General features: G+C 42.0%; 1 protein-coding gene across 4 annotated transcripts in view; it reads right to left on the minus strand.

Annotated features, from left to right (window-relative positions):
• The window catches only part of MAGI2 (membrane associated guanylate kinase, WW and PDZ domain containing 2), a 771,385-nt gene extending 751,128 nt beyond the window's left edge, over positions 1-20,257 (minus strand). For all 4 annotated transcript variants that reach the window (XM_082759166.1, XM_082759165.1, XM_082759164.1 and 1 more), the window contains exon 1: positions 19,600-20,257. In XM_082759166.1, coding sequence (XP_082615292.1) covers positions 19,600-19,900 — 301 coding nt within the window. In that variant the 5' untranslated portion in view covers positions 19,901-20,257. The remainder of the gene's footprint in view (positions 1-19,599) is intronic.
• Between the last annotated feature and the right edge of the window lie 340 nt (positions 20,258-20,597).

Below are 20,597 nucleotides of genomic sequence, written 5' to 3' on the forward strand. Positions count from 1 at the left end.
TTTAAAACACAGGGTAGAAGCTTGAAAATAGCTAAGTGCAGTGAAATGTCTTTGAAATGCAGTGAAATTATGAACGTAAATTCTTTCAAATCACAAGAGTGAAGGCTGTGATACAGAAGAGTTTTCCTTATTGATGGTGAATGTATTCTGAAATAGAATCATAGAATCATTCAGGTTGGAAAAGACCTCTAAGACCATCTAGTTTAACCTAGCATTTTAACCTAGCACTGCCAAGTCTACCACTGAACCATGACCCTCAGCACCACATCTACACATCTTCTGAAGACCTCCAGGGATGGTGACTCAACCACTTCCCTGGGCAGACCATTCCAATGTTTTTTAAACTTTTCAGTGAAGAAAGTTTTCTTAATATCCAAACTAAGCCTCCTCTGGTATATCTTAAGGCCATTTCCTCTTGTTTTATCACTTGGTGCTTGGGAGAAGAGACCGACCCCCACCTCGCTACAGCCTCCTTTGAGGTAGTTGTAGAGTGGGATGAGGTCTCCCCTGAGACTCCTTTTCTCCAGGCTAAACAACTCCAGTTCCCTCAACCGTTCCTCAAAGACTTGTTCTCTAGACTCATTACCCTTCTTTGTTGCCCTTCTCTAGACACACTCTAGCACCTCTATGTTCTTCTTGTAGTGAGGGGCCCAAAGCTGAACACAGTACTCAAGGCGTGGCTTTGCCAAAGCCGGGGGGACAATCACTGCCCTAGTCCTGCTGGCCACACTATTCCTGATACCAGCCAGGATGCTGTTGGCCTTCTTGGCCACCTGAGCACATTGCTGGCTCATGGTCAGCTGGCTATCAACCAATACCCCAAGTCCCTTTCCTCCGGGCAGCTTCCCGGCCCCTCTTCCCCCAGCCTGTAGCTCTGCTTGGGGTTGTTGTGTCCCATGTGCAGGACCTGGCCCTTGGCCCTGTTGAACCTCATACAGTTGGCCTCAGCCCATTGATCCAGCCTATCCAGATCCCTCTGCAGAGCCCTCCTACCCTCCTGCCCAACTTGGTGTCATCTGCAAACTTACTGAGGGTCCACTTGATCCCCTTGTCCAGATCACTGACAAAGATATTCAAGAGATCTGGAAATAAAGATATTCAAGAGAACTGGGAAGCTATTAAAGAGAACATACCAGTAAGGACCCAACCCATGGAAACTGAGAGTTGCTTTGAGTCTGTTTTGACACAGTACAGCAAAACTGAACTGTCTATACTAATATAAGAAAGAAAGCATGCCCTAAATCAGAAAATAACCGTGAAAAGATGACATTTTATATCCATAACATGTTTAATAAAATTTAATGAAAAGAGAGATTTTCTTTTTTATTTAGAAATTCTTTAATGTTACTTTAAGGTAACATTATGTATCAAGCACAGTTTCTCCAAAGTTTTTTGTTATACAGATTCACAAAAAAATTGGGAGATACATAAAATTTTATTAGATCAAGTACATTTATTTTCTTTGCTGAGCTGAACTGTATCACGTGACGAAGGATAACAAACAGCTTTAACAAGCTGTTAAGATGAGACTTTTCAACCAATATCTGCATGTCAATTGTGGCTTGCAAGGCACCACTGAGGAGCTTGCCAAGAGCACTGGCCTCTGCCCCACTCGCAATGCCTGAGGGACATACAGCCTTGCAGGGGAAGGAAGAGGCACAGCAAAGAGCTAATTAGCGCATAAGCCCTTTGGATCAGCAAGCCTGCTGACTCAGTGCTAAGTCACAGACAGCACTGGGCTCCAGCAGCAGGGGGTATGTGTGACAGAGCCAGCTCAGGGCAGCACTTCTTTGCAATACTCTGCATGAAGCCCCTGGCAGAGTCTCCCTCTTTAGGTGCCAATCCAACTGGAAGGGATGTCAGTGGAAAGAAGAGATGTGAGGAAAGTAAAGTTCCTGTCTGGAGGCTGTGCAGCAAGAGCGGAGGCAGCTGTCCCAAGGCTAAGAGCGTAACTCCCTTTCTTCTCCCACAGCCTCTACCAGCGCAAGGGGCTGGAATCGTCTCTGTGGGGAGGGCAGTGTCCCTTCTTTCTCCCACAGGCTGAGAGGAACATATCTTCCCCTCCTTTAGTCAGGGCAAGAGACCAGCTCCAGTCCTCTTCCATTTCCTAGGCTGGAGCTGGGGCCAGTAACAGATCTCTTGTGCATCAGTCAGGGCTCCCAAGGCAGGATGTCTCCAGCTCTCAGGAGAACTTCCCACCTCCCCCATTACAGGCTACAGATCTATTTTGAAAACAACCGAAGAGTCCTATACTAGGATATGTAATCTCAAAAGCTGTAACAGTAGTTGAAATTGTCATGCAGCAGCACCAGTACTACAGGCTAACAAAGCTTTGCAGCCTGTTAGGCAACTGGATGGAAATACACAGCACTGCCTTCTATTCCTAGCTCCTTTTGCCTCTTTCCTCACATTCCTTTGTGAGACAACTTTTTCTTTATAATAATAATAATCAATTAAAAAAAAATACTTCACAACCTTTCTGAAAAACAAGACAATCTTAAATTCTCTTGTTTCTTAAACAGTTCTAAGACAGACGCAAATCACAGGCAGTGAACATGTACAGTAGTCCAAACCCCATGGTAAAGATTTAGAACACAGCTCTAACACTTGGACATGTAAGATCTACAGTCATTGGCAATTCTCCTACAAAGGAAACACAAAATATTCCACACTATATTGTGAACTTGATAATGCTAATATAAAATTGTCCCAAGTAGTTGATATTGGCACATGAAAATAAAGCAAACTGCAGCAGAACACATGAAATTAATGCACTTCCAATGTAATTCCAACCAGAATAGCATAAATCAGCATGGGCATGAAATTCTTGGCTGTCTTGTTTGACATAAGCGAAGCAGAAATTATGTGTTGTTGCAGGTGCTTTGCAAGCAAACATGACACCTAGCTGATTGTTAACAGATGAACTTTTTTTCAAAGGCAAATGAGTGAAAGGAAGATCTTCAAGCTGACTAACAAAAAACCCAGGTGGAAGTAGTTATGACTATCCCTGGGATGGAGCAGTCAGAAGCTATTGCATTATGTTCGGATGGCACTGGAAACAGGCTGCTCTTACTGGGGCTAGGAGCAGCCTCCAGCAGGCATGTGAAGCATTTCTGATGCTGACAGCCACTTCCAGCTGGGCCAGGCACTGTGCAGCTCAGCATGGGCAGCTCCATTTGGCTCATACATTTTAAGGAATTACTAAATGTGCATCTTATCCTGAAAGCCACAGAACACCTGCAATTTATACTCCAGGAAAACTGCAGAGTTCCTTGCCCCTTAAAGCCAAATTCTGAAATTATATGATCTATAGTATTGTTAAGCAAATTAACTATTTAATTTTCCAAATGTAGGGGTAAAAGTCTCTATATCATTTATACAGAGTCCCAAATGTGTAAAATACCTTACTGAAATTAAAGATGGATCGATCCCCCCTGCTGCAGGTCCCTTTTACTTTTGAAGATATGTTTCACACAAAATGCAAAGCATTCAGGGCAGTCAAACAACCTTTGCAGGTTAGAGCAGCAGAGGAAAAGAAGGGGTCAGAAGAAAACCACAGAATCACAGAACTGTAGGGGTTGGAAGGGATCTTGAAAGATCATCGGGTCCAACCCCCCTGCCAAAAGAGGTTCCTTAGAGCAGGCTGCCCAGGTCGGTGTCCAGACGGGCCTTAAATATCTCCAGAGAAGGAGACTCCACAACCTCCCTGGGCAGCCTGTTCCAATGCTCCGTCACCCTCACCATGAAGAAGTTCTTTTGCATGTTGGTGCGGAACTTCCTGTGCTCTATCTCGTGACCATTACTCCTTGTCCTGTCCCTGCAAACCACTGAAAAGAGGTTGGCCAAATCCCTCCGTCTCCCACACCTCAGGTATTTATACACATTGATGAGATCCCCTCTCAGTCTTCTTTTCTCCAGGCTGAACAGACCCAGGTCTCTCAGCCTTTCTTCATAGGGAAGATGTTCCAGGCCCCGTATCATCTTTGTGGCCCTCCGCTGGACTCTTTCCAGGAGATCCCTGTCTTTCTTGTAGCAGGGAGCCCAGAACTGGACACAGTACTCCAGGTGAGGCCTGACCAGGGCAGAGTAGGGGGGGAGGATCACCTCCCTTAACCTGCTGGCCACACTCGTTTTAATGCACACCAGGATCCCATTAGCCCTCTTGGCCACAAGGGCACAGTGCTGGCTCATGGCAAACCTGTCGACCCCCAGGTCCTTCTCCTCAGAGCTCCTCTCCAGCAGGTCATCCCCCAGCCTGTACTGATACTTCAGGTTGTTCCTTCCTTAGTGCAGGACTTTCCACTTGCTCATGTTAAACCTCATTTGGTTTCTTCCTACCCATCTCTCCAGCTGGTCCAGGTCTCACTGAATGGCAGCACAACCTTCTGGCGTGTCAGCCACTCCTTCCAGCTTTGTGTCATCGGCGTACTTGCTGAGGGAAGACACTATTCACCCATCAAGGTCGTCAATGAAGATGTTGAACAAGACCGGACCCAGCACCAACCCCTGGGGAACACCGCTAGTTACAGGTCTGCAGCCAGACTCTACACTGCCAGTCACCACTCTCTGAGCTCAGCCAGTCAGCTGGTTCTCAACCCACCTTACTGTCCTCTATCCCTATCCCACACTTTCTCAGCTTTGCTAGTAGGATGTCATGGGAGACAGTATTGAAAGCCTTGTTAAAGTCAAGGTAGATGACATCCAGCACTCTCCCCTCATCTACCCAGCTGGTGATGCCATCATAGAAGGCAATGAGGTTGGTTGAGCATGACTTCCCCTTGGTGAATCCATGCTGGCTACTCCTCATAACCTTCTTCTCTTCCAATTGCTTGGAGACAGCATCCAGAACAAGCTGTTCCAACACCTTTCCAGGGACAGAGGTGAGACTGTATTTTCCCGGATCCTCCTTCTTGCCCTTCTTGAAGACCAGAGTGACATTGGCTATCCTCCAGTCTTCAGGCACCTCACCCATTCTCCAGGACCTTTCAAAGATGATAGAGAGTGGTTCGGCAATCACCTCTGCCAACTCCCTTAGCACACGTGGATGCATCCCATCAGGACCCATGGATTTGTGTGCATTGAGCCCACTCAGACACTCCCTAACCACTCCCTTGTCAACAAGGGGGGAGATCTCCACTTCCCAGACTTTTTCTCCTCCCTCCAGGTTTGAGGAGTCCCCTTGAAGCAAAGACTAAAGCAAAGAAAGCATTCAGTATCTCCGCCTTTTCAGCGTCTCCCGTTACCAGGACACCCACCTTGTTCATCAAGGGACCCACATTATCCCTAGTCTTCTTTTTTCTCTTTACATATTAAAAAAAAAAAAAAAAAAAAAAAACAAAAAAAAACACCTTTCTTATTATCTTTTATCTCTTTTGCAAGCCTCATCTCTAGGTGGGCTTTAGCCTTCCTTGTTGCGCCCCTGCAGGCCCTGACAACACTCCTATACTCCTCCCAAGAGGACAGGCCCTTTTTCCACATTTCATAGACCTTCCTCTTCCTTTTGATCTTATTGATGAGCTCCTTGCTCATCCACGCAGGTTTCCTGCCCCCCTTCCCCGATTTCCTACTCTTAGGGATGCACCGATCATGAGTTTGGAAGAAACGCTGTTTAAATTTAGCCCAGCTACATTTACCATGCACCCTTGCCTTCTAGCAACCTTATCTATACCTTATAATAAAATTTACCAACTTGATTTAGAAAGTAATTACTGCAGATTTAACTGATATGCTCTTCATAACAGATAAATATAAAAATAACAGTCTAAAATATAAAAAGGGATCCTTGACTTGGGTGAAACATCTTGTAGTTTGTTTGTTTTCTACTGTTTTTGGTGTGTGTGTGTTTTTCCCCTTCTCGATTCAGTTGCCGTTCTGAAAAACTTCTGTATAAATCATTCCTTGCAAGTCCACCCTCCTTAACTGCAGGCTGTTTTCAGGAGACAGCAGTATCTGTAGCTGCCAGACTAGGGAAAAAAAAAAAAAAAAAAAGGAGAGAGAAAGAGAAAAAAGCTATAGAGAAACAGCCTAGGCTGTTCCTGGATTTGATCAGAAATTGCCTCTCAGCATTGACACACAACACTATTTTCAAGAAAAACATGAATAAACATGTGCATAAACTTTTGACTCAGAGCAATGCCACACTAGTTCTGTGATCCATCAGATCTTAGAAGATAAACATGATGAGATGTGGTCAGTTCTTGCTGGGAAGGCTTCCAAACAGGAACTTAAAAGCTGGTGATTGAATCACTAGTTGGCGATTGAGTAGATAGCACTCTTCTTTCTGTGTATTTGCTCCCCATGGCCAGCAGTGTTGCAGAGAGCACTTGCTCTCAAGTTAGACAGATGTAACTAGACTGAGAAAGACTGGTCAGAAAATAAGAGCTCTGAAGTTTTGTTCTTCCATTTTGTGCTAGGGAAAAAAAAAAAAAAAAAAAAAAAGGAAAAAGGGAAATCTTTAAATATTTGTTGAGGAACTCCTGCCCAAGTGTAGTCCCACGCCAAAGGTCACTGGAAATTACTACACAGACTTGTTCCACAGGATGGTCTCCAAACCAGATTAAGAGCACTCCCATTTCTCTGTCCTGTCCTTCTGATGGCATGTGGACAGACACACACATACACACACACAAGAAAAACACAGGGCAAGATGACCCCGGCTCCCTTCAAACACAGGTATTGTCACCCGCTGCCCCAGGGACACTTGGATTGCATGCACAGCCCAAGGGCTGGGTGAGTTGAGGATGATGAAGAGCTGATGATGGTCTTGGGAGAAGAAGGATCTCAGTGTTATTCTCTCAAGTACAGTTTGGACCTGGGATAATGCCATGCTTTTTTCTTTATAGGAGTATGAATTATTAACTTTGGTACCTGGGCCAAAGTCCATCTCATCTCACCTATTCCCTAGTAATATTGACTGCAGAGCTCATTAAATATCTTCAGTACCAAATTGCTGTGTATTATTGCCATGCACTGCAAAGCAGCTGCTATTTTTCAGGCCAGAGACATCAGCTTCTCAAGGTTTTCTTTGTTACTTAGTCCTACAAATGACTGCACAAATGAATTAATAATGCAAATGCAGGGCAATAGCATGCCTTTGACCAACTCCAGGATCAAAGTCTGTACAGACTGGCTACATAATGTATTCCCCACTGAAGGGTGCTGTCCAACGAGCAGTACTATGTGGTTGCCAAAAGGAGCCTGTTCATCAGTTCAGGTGTCCATAACGTGCTGCACTGGATTGTGCCACTTTTGTTTAACGGACCTAGAAGTACTGTGGTGCATAAAAGGGAAATAAAGATTGCAGAACCTCAGCTGATGTAATTGTTAATGTTATGTAACTCCTTTCTCCTGAAAAGGTAAGGTGGATTCAGCAAGACCTGTCTAGTTTCCCGTACAAGGTAAAATCCTTCTCAGCCCTCTCCCTGATCATCTCTTTAACTCTGCAGAGGCCCCTACCACTGAAATAGGAGGATATGGAGATCTTCTAGAGGTTCCTCATACTTGGGAAGACTTAACAGTGAAAAGCACTCCACCAGCACATACCAGAGAAGTGTTGGGGAGTCCCTCCACCCTTTGCTTCACTCCATCTTCTCCCCGGGTAGCAGGAGGGATGAATGTTTCCTGTGAGAAAGGAGAAACCAATGCCAAAGCAAAGGGGGTGAAAGCATGAGAGACCAGCAGCTCTCCACAGAGGGACAGAAGAACAGAGCCACGAAGGTACAACCTTTGTTGTAACCACAACTGGAATTGTCTTAATGGAGCCCTGCCTAGGACTAGATGTCCTCATAAAATCAGGACGGTCTCACTTCTCAGCAGTTCTTCAGTAATTGGCAGGGATGTCATCTGACATCTCTAAACCATAACCCTAATTTTCTGCAGGCTGGGCGAAACCTGGGATTCTATCAATTATCCCACACAATTTGGGTTAAAAGATGGCAACACTGGAGCACTTAAGGAAGCCACTATTCATCTAGGGTTATCTGATGTTTCCCAGAATTGTTAAAAATGAGAGGTACTCACTGGATTTTTTTAAGACTGTTTTGTTCATATCAATTGGCAAACCAAACTTTGCCTGCGGTAACAATTTTTAGGACTCCTCATATTTCCAAAACAAATTAGGAGGTTTTTAGAATAAAACAAAACAAACAAACAAACAAAACAGCCACAAATCTATTAATCTATTTTTAAGTTGCCTTTATTAATTTGCCCTCATTAGGTAGTGGCTTTAACAGGCCAGAAGAATTTGAATGGATGTATTTGTACAGTGTGGTTGACGTACCTAACTGTCTAATCAACAATGTAAACATAAGTATCTCATTAAAATACAGAAATTTATATTACTTTCATCTCCTACACTTCACCACTTCCAATATATTTCTGAACTGCATTTTATGTTAGGAGACAACATTCCTGCCCTAGTGTACAAACCTTTGCATGGTTGTGCTTCTTTGCTGTTGACAAAGCTTCTGGTTTACAGAGGATTTGTCATGTAATTTAAAATAAAGACCTACAATATTTTTTAGTCAAGCAATCACTAGAAATCCTCAGTGAATACGAGGGTTGTTTTTTTTTTTGCAGTTCTATGCCTTACACAAAGTTTGGACTTGTGTGCCCTTACTTGGATGCAGCACTGCTTGCATAGATTTTTTACTTACATTGCACGGCTCTCCATTCTGTTCTTGATTGATCTGAGATTTTTGGCAAGTCATTTCACCACTGTGTGGTTCTGCCTCCTCCTATCTGCCTGCTGTGTCCAATCAGCTTCTATAAGGGCAGTGACCGTTTCACACTCCCAGCTTGCAGTACCTGTCTCTGTTAGATCTAATTTATTTTCTCTTGATAGACTAATAATAACATTAACGTTCTGAATGATTAGTTTTGTTTTGTTGTGTTTTGTTTAAGGATAAATTCCTTAAATTTCCAACTACATTGGAAAAATAGAGACAATTCTACTGGTAAACCACACATATTCAAATAGATCCTTTCTTTCTGAAAAGCTAGACAGACTTTAAATAAGGTAAGACCCATGAAAATGGAGCACACATGATGAAAATACAGTCACTACTATTGTAAAAATCATCAATTTCCTGTTATGCAGCATAAAGCGTTATGCACTTTTTTTCCCTATGCTGAAATTCACTGAGGTGGTTGGGACAAGGTGGATAACTCCCTGTTGCGGACATGTGAATAAGTTCATTTTGCAAAAGATTTTTAGAATCTGGAAGCTATTCATAGAGTTTAATAACAAGGATAATATTAGTGTCTAGAGAGATATATGTGAAGACTTCTGTTTTAATGTCTCAGCTGCAAATCACTTTCCCAGGAGCACTCTCCTCACAACATGCAGACACAAAGGGAGGAATTCTGCTGTTCACTGAAACCAGGTCCTACAGCAACTGGTGAGGAAGTTGCTTACTGCTTAGTAGAAATTTACCTAATATTAACCCAGCAGAACCCTACCAGACCTGTGCATTTTTCTTGGGAAATGTAGCAGACCTGTGTCTCTGCTACATTTCCCAAGAGAAAAAAAATAATAATAATAAAAAAAAATATCAATTTCTCCAACTTTTTATTCAGAAACATTAATTTTATTACCCTTCAAACACATACACAAACATCAATCCCTATCAAGGCAAAGCAGCTGTTACACTTCTGCAAGTCAGATTAACTGTACACAAAACTCTACAATATTTCACACATATTTAAAGGAGACTTTTTTAATTTTATGGGTTCATCTGTTCTGAAGAGTACTTCAGTACATACGTACCACAGGCACAACATAAAAACTCAGTATAAATACAAATCCAGAAGACCTTTTAATTGGTATTTTAATTACTGACTTTTAATTTTAATTAAGAAAACCCAGTATCTTGATTTTACTTTATTTTTCCCAACAAAACCTCTAGTGCTCTACTGCATTCTTTTCCTTAAGTCTTTTATGGTATTTTCACTGGAAAATGACCAAATAGAATGAGTGTTGAAAAGGCGCTTTTTACTGGCTTATCAGAAATTCCAGTAATTCTTCTAGAAGTTTATGGGGAGGGAAATGTTCTTGCACAAGTAAACGGAGCAGATAAAAAGAACAACTAAATCGTTCAGGAAACATATTCTCTGCATATAGCACAGCTAAGGGTTTTTGAACAGCCTTCACTACCAATGGCTGTATCAGAAAGACCAGGAGACAACAGACCAGTGCTGCCAGTAGCAGAAGCTCCATGTTAGTTATAACTGGATATTTTCTCTTAATCCTATTGCTTGACTTCTATCTGCTTCACAGCTTATATCACTAAGACCAAATATTGTCAATTAGAGGTACAGATCCTATGTTAAAATGATACAGAATATGCCCAATAACTATTGCTAAGAAAGTCATTATGGCCAACTCTGAATTTAACGTGAATACTTACTTATATTGCCATAGAAACTAGACTCCCAACTTGAAATTGTCACGCTAGTTGCTATAACAAAAAGGCAGTTCCACTCACCAAAAGGTTTCAGACTTTACACAAAGAGACAACAGTCAGATAAAACAAACCCACAGTGAAAGAAAAATCAGAAATACCAGTAAAACACGAATTGTCAACGTAACAAACAGCAGTCACAGCACACCACCTAATACTGTCAAGTACATGGTTGGTATCCTAGCACAACTGAGTTTTAAGGTGAGTTTTTGCAGAAAAATAGTGTAGCGGCTCTGCAAGTAATTACTCTTTACCTAGCCACAGCCCGCGGCAGTTTACATTGTAAAGGTGTTCACCTCCTGCCCCAAGCTGCCTGAAGGGTTAAACAGCTGCTGCCTTTACCACTCCACCAGGATTGAACTCAAACGATGGGAGCGTACAGGTGCCCTAGGAGGTGAAGTTTGCAACAGGCCTCTGCAGTACTTTGAAACAATAAAAGCTGCTCTTAGAAAAATAGAAGCACAGAGAATTAAAATCTATCAGGTCTAATCCTTGTTTATACTAATGTACCATTTTGGAAGCATGAGAGTCTTACAAGACATTTATTAATGCTGATTTAGTACAAAGAAGGACTTAGTAAGAAAACATTAGAAACTAATACAGCCATTTCATTTAGTACTACTTAAAGAACTATCCACATGAATGTAACAAATTAGATAATACTCAATGTAACTCATGAATAGGGTATGAATAGGCCCTTTCCTTAGTTTTCAATCTGAATTTAAAATCAAGAAAACAGAAAAAAAATGTGTGTGCTGTAAGAGCTTACAAGTGAAAATCATGTCCTGAAATGGAATTGATGCCCTAATTTTGTTCCTTTTCAAGATTTTAGCACGTGTTAGGTATGGCTTATAAAAAGTATATATTTTATCAGTTGCAAGGAAATATGTAGATTAACTCATGATTGACATGAACAAAACAAAGCTGGAAGGTTGTTGTTTTTTAGCAAAAACAAAATATGAGACAGAACAAGTGATAGCCTGCATTTTATTTTGACAAATGCAAGGAAAACGTGATATACAAAGTTATGAAGATTAAATAGGTGAGTAATAAAAGATGACTTGTGCCTGTTTCCAGGAAGGATTTCCACTCTGAAACACCCATGTTACATTACTACAACTACAGAATTTACTTGCTAGCATTCAGTGTCAAAAATTTTGCTCATCACTTTCCTACTGTTATTTTCCAGTTGTTTGGTTGCTTCCCTAGATCAGAGGTAACAGAAGTAACATAGTGTTGGTGGTATGCACTACTTCTGAAGGCCAATGGCATCATTATCTTGCTAGTATCAGAGTGGGGATGCAGAAGGTGAGCCAGAGAGGACAAGGTGCCACCTCAGAGCAAGGGACCCTGCATGGAGCTCTGCCATAATGGGGACTAAACACTACCTGGTATACCAAGGTAGCATGCAACTGGTATGCAATTGGACAGGATGCTAGATAATCTCATCCAGACTTTTTTTTTTTTTTCCCCATGAGAGGTTGGATCTGATGATCTTTTGAGGCCTCTTCCTACCTGGGTTGTTCTATGACTCCGACTGACACACAAATACGAAAGTCATCTTGGGTATTCCTTTCAGCCATGGGTTTCTCTTTCCCATTTCTCAGGGTGCACCATTGTTTCACCCAACCTTGGTGAAAACTTCAGACAGGAACATGGATGGATTAAGAACAACTCATGATTTCAGCTAAAGAAGAAGGAACAGTAATTATTCATTGGAACGAGTCAATTGTAGCGATCTTGGAGGGCTAGCTTTAGCCTAGCTTCAGATTTCAATGGATTTTGAGGCATTAAGGGAGCTCTATGAAATGCATATGCCCTGTGCTCATTTCTTAATGCTGGAATCTCCCTGGGACTGTGTAGTCTCAAATATGACAAAATGTGACTTCTAAAACAGTAATATTTTAGTTTAATAACCTCTTTATTTTTATTTTTTCTCATGGGATTTTCTCTCCCACCTTTTACATTCTCCATTTTGTACCTTGTTTTATTTCCTTTCTTCCTGAGTTCACATATTGTGGAACTAACCAAAGACCTCCAGGAGAAACATCTGAAGTTGATAAGCAGAATGAAAAGGCATTACTCATATATTAATAATCATAAAATATATATGAAAGAGAAGACACCTGGCAGAGCCATGTTGAGCACAACATACTTTTGATGAAACTGTCTGGATCCAACCAATCTGCATGTACTGACTGAGAATTCAGAAATAATGCATTTGTCATTCATTTACATGTTGTAAAAAGGGTAAACACATGGCAGACATATACAAACTACAGCCTTCTGTCAAGTAAGCTTCTAGTGAAGAGTCCAAATTATGGATAGGATGTGTGAATAAATAGGACTTTAGGGTAACATTACAAGCACATTAAAACCATAAGAAAAATCTGGTTTAGAGATTATCAATTACAAATTAGATTTTTTGTACAGTTTAGGAATGATAGATCAACTTCCTTTTCATTAAAAACCCTTCACTGTCTTCCTTTCCTTTTGCTTCTCTGCCATTTCACTTTCCACTGTGGTAGCTTCAGCTTAGACTGAGCAACGCAAATGGCCTGCAAGAAAGACTTGCATCTTCTTACTGGGTAGATTTCCATGGGGTTGAAAGAATGCTGATTTGAACTAATTAGGTATGTTGAAGAGATCCTGTAACAACAGAGCCATTTTGTGCATTCCAGAAATGGGAAGATGACTTGGGCTCACAGCCCTTGTAATTTCAGAAAATTCAGTTAAGGACAGCATTGCAATGACATTCAGCAATGAAAACCGGAGATAGCCACATTGCTACTAAAATCAATACCTTCAAATTCTGCACAATAGACTGCACCTGCTTAGGTAGGCAGCATTCAATCACATTTCAACGTTTATGATGATTTCATTTGCTATTGCAGAACATTGTACAATACTGTACACCAGAGTAAGTGGGTTCACTGTATTTTACACAGATGCATCAAAACATGTATGAAGAATACACTACATTAGTACTGAAGCCCATAATAGTAATTAGAATATTACTTCCTAAAAGGAACACTGCACAAAGCCTTATGAATTTTCAACCTACTGATATAAAGTCCTACCTACAGCTCTCAAAAGTAGATGTATATGAATACATCTTTATTTATATACATAATATTATATTCTATATTTATATTACTTATTAAATAACTTAATGTTTATTTATTATTACTATTATTATATATATTTATATTTATATACATGATATATTCTAAAATTATATTTATTTATACTTATTTTTATATATATTTATATTTACTTATATACATAATATTATATTTTATATTTATAAGCATGTATTATATATATGGAAGAAAAAAACTTTTTTCCACGATGTTAGCAGTCAAGGAATAGCACTCTGTCCTCAGACCCTTGCCTTTGCACTCTCCAGAAAAAAAAATACAAATACAAATAAATAATAATCCCTTTTTATTTGTTTATACCACTATGATGAAGAGAAGAACAAGAAACATCTGCTTCCAGCAGCACTTTCATTTCCATTGCCCTTTCTAAATCAGAGTTATGACCACCTCCTCATATAAATCCCTTCTGAAGGAGCACTTTTTCCATGTATACACTTCTTTTATACAAAAAAAATGTAGTTGAATAATTAATCAACACTTGCCATGAAAGGAGCTCCTCATCTGTTAGGCACAAGGAGAAAATCATGAGCTCTGAAAGCACAAGCTCAGAGTCTGTGCCTTTCTTTAAATGCTGAATTAATGCAGGTGGGGTTACAGCAGGCAGTCAGACGCAGTTCTGCCCACTCATACCAGTGCGTTTGTTTGATGTCAACAGTATCAGCAGATGCACAGGTGTGAGTATGAGATGAACTTAAGTATATGTGACTCAACAAAACTAAGCAGAGTACTCTAATTATTTCATTTCTTCAAGGAAATGATGCACTAATAAAGTCATGGCCCCATCCTTTAATGGCACAGTTGCAATTCTCAAAGAAGGGAAAAGACTGATGAATGTAATTCTATTGCCAGTGTACACACAGAGTTCCTGACATGAAACATCACCATCTCTCTGGAGGAGCTGAAGAATAAATCACTAGCTACATGAGTCAGAAGTCACTTTGAATGGTCTTTAAATTAAGATGGACAAGCATAAGAATGACATAAAGTAATGGTAAAAAGAGAAGTCTGAATTTAGTTTCTAGAGCTAGTTAAATCCTAAGGATCACAAGTTAGAAAAAGAATAGGTCAGAAGTTGGTCCATTTCTTTTTTTTTTTTTTTTTCAAAGAATATCTTTACATTTTGTACCAGAAACGCAACCATGCAGTTTTTCATAATTCTTTGGATTTGTTCTCTCTGCAAGACACTTACGAATTCTTTTTGTTCAGGAAAATCATGCAGATCACTATTGTAAAATATTTTTATTTATATTAGGGAGGAAAATTTTATACAACATTCACATCTTAGAAGATCGTATATATGGATACCCAGGGAGAGAAAACACACAAAAAGACAATCTGTATGCACAGAGTATTTTAATAAATATAGGAGAGAATTATTGGTGAACTTAAATAAACGAGTAAGTTTCTTAAAAATATAACTAAACATATGAAAATATGTATGAAAAGGTCTGTAAGAACATACTAACGTTTTAACTAGCTTACATGCTATTTACACATGCAGAGCAAAACTTTGTAACAACAAAGTATTACTATACTTCTCTGTTGTAAAGCATGCCAGGGACTTAAGAAAATGAAAGCTAACTGTAAGCTAGGTTTTAATTGTGAAATTCACAGATGAAGTAATTAAAAATAAATATATATATATATATTTAAAGGATACAAGGCCTTTTTCACTAATCACTAAATCCCTTAGCCATAAACCACTGGGTGCTGGGACACTCTTCCTTGGAAACCAATGCCACCACTACCAGAAATAGGCTGTGGGGGAAAGTGGACCTGTGGTCTGCCTAAGCACAGCCACTCTAATCCTAATGAGGGTCCAAATCTTCTCCTGACTGAGAAAGCACTTGCAAATATGCCTAAGTCCATTTACAGTTGGCAAAACACTTTAGCATATGCTTACCGTTAAGTAAATGATTAGACTGAGAAAATAAAACTGGTTTTAATTCCCTGCATTATGTGCACTAAATCCTTTTTTGCATAAGAAGCTAAAGTATTATGGGTTGATGCTTAAAGTTTGGAGATTTAGAATCAAATCAGAGACAGTAGAGAGAGTCAACATGAAGAGTAAGCGCTACTGAATTCAACATGTAGCTCCATATGGTCATACAACTAGTTAGCTACTTCAAAAAGTAAATTAAACTCTTCAGTTAGTCAGAACACCTGGCTACTTAGCATGTCCAAACCATTCTCCTTCAGGAAGAGGTGTGTCAGGCAACAGCTACAGGACAAAATCTGAGCTCTGAAATTCATGTTTTCAGACAATTTGTTGGCATTCTGATGAGCAGTTTATAATTCTATGCAAAAAATAAAAACAAAAAACAAAAAACAAACAAACAAACAAAAAGAACCCGATTTATGCAAGCTGTATTGGAGACTGTGCACATCATAGACCTGTTCTGCCTACTGATGGGAATTCCTGGAGAAAGATACTGCGGATCTGAGACAGCAGTGATGAACAGGGAGTAGAACTCGAGACAACATTGCTCCTCACATGACACTTAGTGTGATTACTTATCCAAATTAGGATGTCTTTCCTTAACACATTACTAGTTTTACAACTAAGCATCTGTGCATCTGTGGGAAGATAGTACTTAATCGAAAATGTTCCACATGTAAAAACAACCACATTTGAAATGAAGAAGTACTTATTTCAGAAACTGTAAGAATCTGTTCTTCACCAGAGTGCGTAATAGTTCGTTATACATAGCGCTTGCAAATATACCTGAGCAATCAACTGCAATACTAAATTCTGTCCCTGGAATATTAAAAAAAAAAAAAAAAAAAAAAAAAAAAGGACTTAAAAGGATTTTGCAGAGAAAATCCTGTCTCCTCTATTTGCCATTGACTTTCATCTAAGCCAAGATTTCCCCCAATGTGTTTTAAGAGAATCTCTGTGATTCTGCTAACGGTAGCACAATCATAACAGTAGCACAATCACTAGCTTGCAACAAATAAATAAATTAATAAACAAACAAACAAACAGAGAATAGTCACCAAAGAAAGTTTGTCTGTGAACTCTCACACCTAGGCTTTAGGCTTAAATGATAATAATAATAATAATAATAATAATAAATAATAATAATAATAATAATAATGGTTTCTACAATGTCTTCTCCCCACACAAAGCCAGGCAATGATTTCCTGAATTAACTCCTTATTTACTGGGTATCATACTTACTGAAGTCCTACGTAAAATCATATTGTGGAACTGCTAATTAGTTTTTCAAGATGTTTGAAAAACATCCTGACAATATAGAGCAACTCTTACTTTATAAGACTGTTTTTTCTAAGATAACATTTTTAGCTCAAGATATTCAGCTCACATAGAACAGCAACATCCTCCTGAAGTTGTTTTAAAAGTATTTCACCTCATGACACAATAAAAGACAAAGTATTTCATTAAATCAGAAATGGTGGTCTTTAATCAAACACAATACAATGAAAAATCAAGAAAGGACCTTTATTTTATATAATTCCAAACAGCTAACCTAATATCTGTATACTAAATTAGCCAGTTCCTGATTTCATCTACATATGAAATTTCACTGCTGAATTACCAAAACTTTCAAACAAGAGAAACACTCATAGTCTCTTAAGCATCCCAGTATAAATAGTAGTGTTCTACCTCCACATTTCTCTCTGTGACTTCATTTCTAGGCAGCCCTGAAGAAGCAGCTACAGTCACATGGTGCATTCAAGGTCATACTATTTTAATTTACAGAGATATCATTGATAAATTATGTGGAAACAACGATAATGGAGTCATTAACCTTGTTCTGGCATAGTAAAGGTGTTTTATAATTAAAAGCAGAACAACGTTACAAAAACATATAATGATTTTACTGCCCAGCTTTTTCTCTCCTACATACTGCTGCAAAGTACTGTTGGGGAATTTATTACAGTGAGTAACGTGGATGTCTGCTGTCTGTGCTTTTTAACAAAGAGGTACAGAGATTAGACTGAATAATACTGAAGGAGGAAGGAGTGAGTCAGGTGATAAAATGCACAAAATATTGACTTTTTTTTAAACATAGGAAGTTGGATCCAGAAGGCCTCTCCCTTTGGCAAAGTAAAGGATGCTGGAGCACAAGAAAAATCATTCCAACCAGGAAGTCTCTCTCCCTCTAAGAATCTATGCAGAACTGTCATTTCTAAACATGCTGTCATCTGGCCTGTGCTTTGAGGACTCACATCAAAAGTGTGGTATGATAACGTACTGAAGTGAAACTCCTAACATACATAACCTAGGTGAAATTTAGAATTCATCCTCCACATCTCATTCAAGAAAACTGCAGTAATCCACAGACTAAAAGCCTGACTAATGTCCCTAATTTATGTATGACAGATATCTGTAGTAAGGATACACATATTAATGAATCACTGCTGATTGCTTTTACTTCAGATGAAATACTTGAAAAATACTGAAGAGGTAGGACAGAGGCTGTCTGATTATTATATGAAGGTTACCTGAAATTGGCATTAGTATAGAGAAGTATCTATAGCATATATCTGCAGACCAAAAAAGTAAGCACTTGAATAACTTGGCAGACAATGTACTGTTGTCTTCTTGACACTTTCAGTGCTGCCACTTTTTAATCCAGTTACAGTAAAACCACTCATGCTCAAACTGATACAGGGAGGCAACTACAGAGAAGGTTTCCTGGAGTTCGAGTATGACATTGTACTGCAAGGCAGAATTCATTATACTGCTCTCTAATCTCCACTTATCACATGAACTACTGTCTCCTTGCATCTTCTGACTATCATGCCTATGATCTACAACATATTGCACTGCTTACCTAAAAGGACAGACAAAAAAATCATAGATCATATCTTTAGAGATTTGACCTTATGTAGATAATTGAATATATCACAAAGTACACTCTGAAGGCCTGAAAGTCAAACACTTCTATCAATTCTGCCTTCTTTGGATAAACTAATAACTGGCATATTTTTTCAAGAATTCAGAAATACCACAAATGTCCTTTAAACAATCTACTGTCAATTAAAGCGAGGAAGCTAAATTACAAAATTATGCCACGGCAACACTCCTGCATGTCCTCTAAGCAAAGGCTGCTAGCTATCGCTGTGGAGCACGCACGCCTCCGATGAATGGCATCAAAAACCTTCCCACTACAGAAATCCCCAAGTTTTGGAAGGCTGAGCTTAGCGAAGGGCTAAAAGGCATACTCGCAGCTGCTGCACCATCCCTGCCTGAGGGGCACCTACACAGAGCCTCGGATCCCAGCGGAGCTCAGGGATGCTGCTGTGGCAGCAGAAGGCTGACTCGGAGCACTGGCTTGCAGTTACCCCAACTCGGCTTAGTTTGAAGAGGCAAGAAACAAACACGTAAACAGCATCTGCGGCGTCTCTTCCCCGTGGACTTTCCTGGAAACGGACGGACCTATCCAAGCACTTCGGAAATAAATAAGAAGAAAATCGGAGAGGAGGGAGAGCTCTCTCCCCGAAAGTTTCCTCCTGCCTCTCCCTCCCACTTTCCCCCAGCTCCCCGGTCCCCAGGACCGCTTCCATCGCGGTTGGGCCACTGACAGGCGGTCGCTTCCACCAGGGACGGGACGCACGGTGCCATAACCCCCCCTCGAAGCCCCCTGGGACCCCCGCAGTCAGCTCCTGCACCCCGTGGGGGGAACAAAACCCGGCTCGGGAGCCGTGCCCTCGGCCCCGGGCAGCTGCAGGAGCCGCCGGAGGAGCGGCCACCCCCAGCCCCTGGGCGGCATGGCGAAGCGCTGTCACTGACGCACATTTAATTCGCCCGGCTGCGGGCACGGCGTAGCGCCGCTCGCACCCCCTCCATCTCCCCCTCCCGGCGGTGGGGAAGGGGAAAGTCAAACTGCAGCAGCAACAAAGTTGCTCCCCTCTCCCAAAGCTTCCCCCTCCAAAAAAAAAAGCTCCCCCCCAGACCCGCCCCCCCCACCCTCCCCCGAGGAGGGGGGCTGGGGGAGCCGCTGCTTTACCTTGCTTGACGCACTTGAGCCGGATGGGGTCCTTGCAGTGCTTGATCACGGCCAGCACATCCCTGATGGTGAGCCCGGCCACGGGGGTCTCGTTCACCTCCAGCAGCAGCTCCTCCGGCACTAACTTGCTGCCGCCCTCATAGGCCACCTTGCCGGGCTTCACCTCCCCCAGGTACGGGAACTGCCCGTTCTCGGCGCCCCCCTTCAGCTCGAAGCCCAGCTGTCCCTCCGGGTTCCTCACGATCACGATCTCGTGGACTCGGCTCGTCCAGTGGCTTTTCTTCTTCAAGCCCTTGGACATTGCCGTGGGGATGCTCTGCCCGACTCCCTCTCCGCTTGCTCTTTCTCTCTTCCCTCCCTCCCCCGTGGGCGCCGGGCTCCTGTGGGGCAGGCTCGGGGCGGCAGGGAAGGAAGGGCAGGAGGGCGGCAAGGAGGGCGCCGCGGCCCCGGGGGGGCGACGGAGCGGGGACGGGGAGCGCCTCTCTGCCCTGTCCGTCCGGCTGCCGGCGCTTTAGCTGATATCCATGGCAGCCGCGGCGGCCGGGACCCTGTGTGTGGATGTACTAGTTGTAGAGAAACTGGCAGCAGGGAGGGAGGGAGAGAAGGAGGGGACGGCCGCGGGGAGGAGGAGGAGGAGGAGGAGGAGCAGGGGTGTCGGTGCCGGAGCGAGGCGGGCGCTGCCTCAGCGCTCCCTCCTCGCCTGACCCGGTAGTGAAGGCCGAGAGAGAGGCTGCCTGGCACGGCCGGCAGAAGGCGGAGAGCGGCCGGGGCCGGGGGGCGGGCGGGCAGCCGGCAGGCAGCTCGCAGAGCCCCGCAGCCGCCCCGCTCCCCCACCGCATGGCCCCGGCCGAGAGGGGGCGCCCGGGGACAAAATGGCGGGGGCTGCGCTGAGGGGGCCGCGCCCGGCAGCAGCTGCGCCGCACCCCTCAGTTGGGTTTGGGTCTCCCGTTGCCCCCTTCAGTGCCTCCCTCCAGCCCTCAAACACGGTCCCATCCCGG

This window comes from Aythya marila, assembly GCF_965140915.1.
Source record: "Aythya marila genome assembly, chromosome: 1".
Taxonomy (NCBI): Eukaryota; Metazoa; Chordata; class Aves; order Anseriformes; family Anatidae; genus Aythya; species Aythya marila.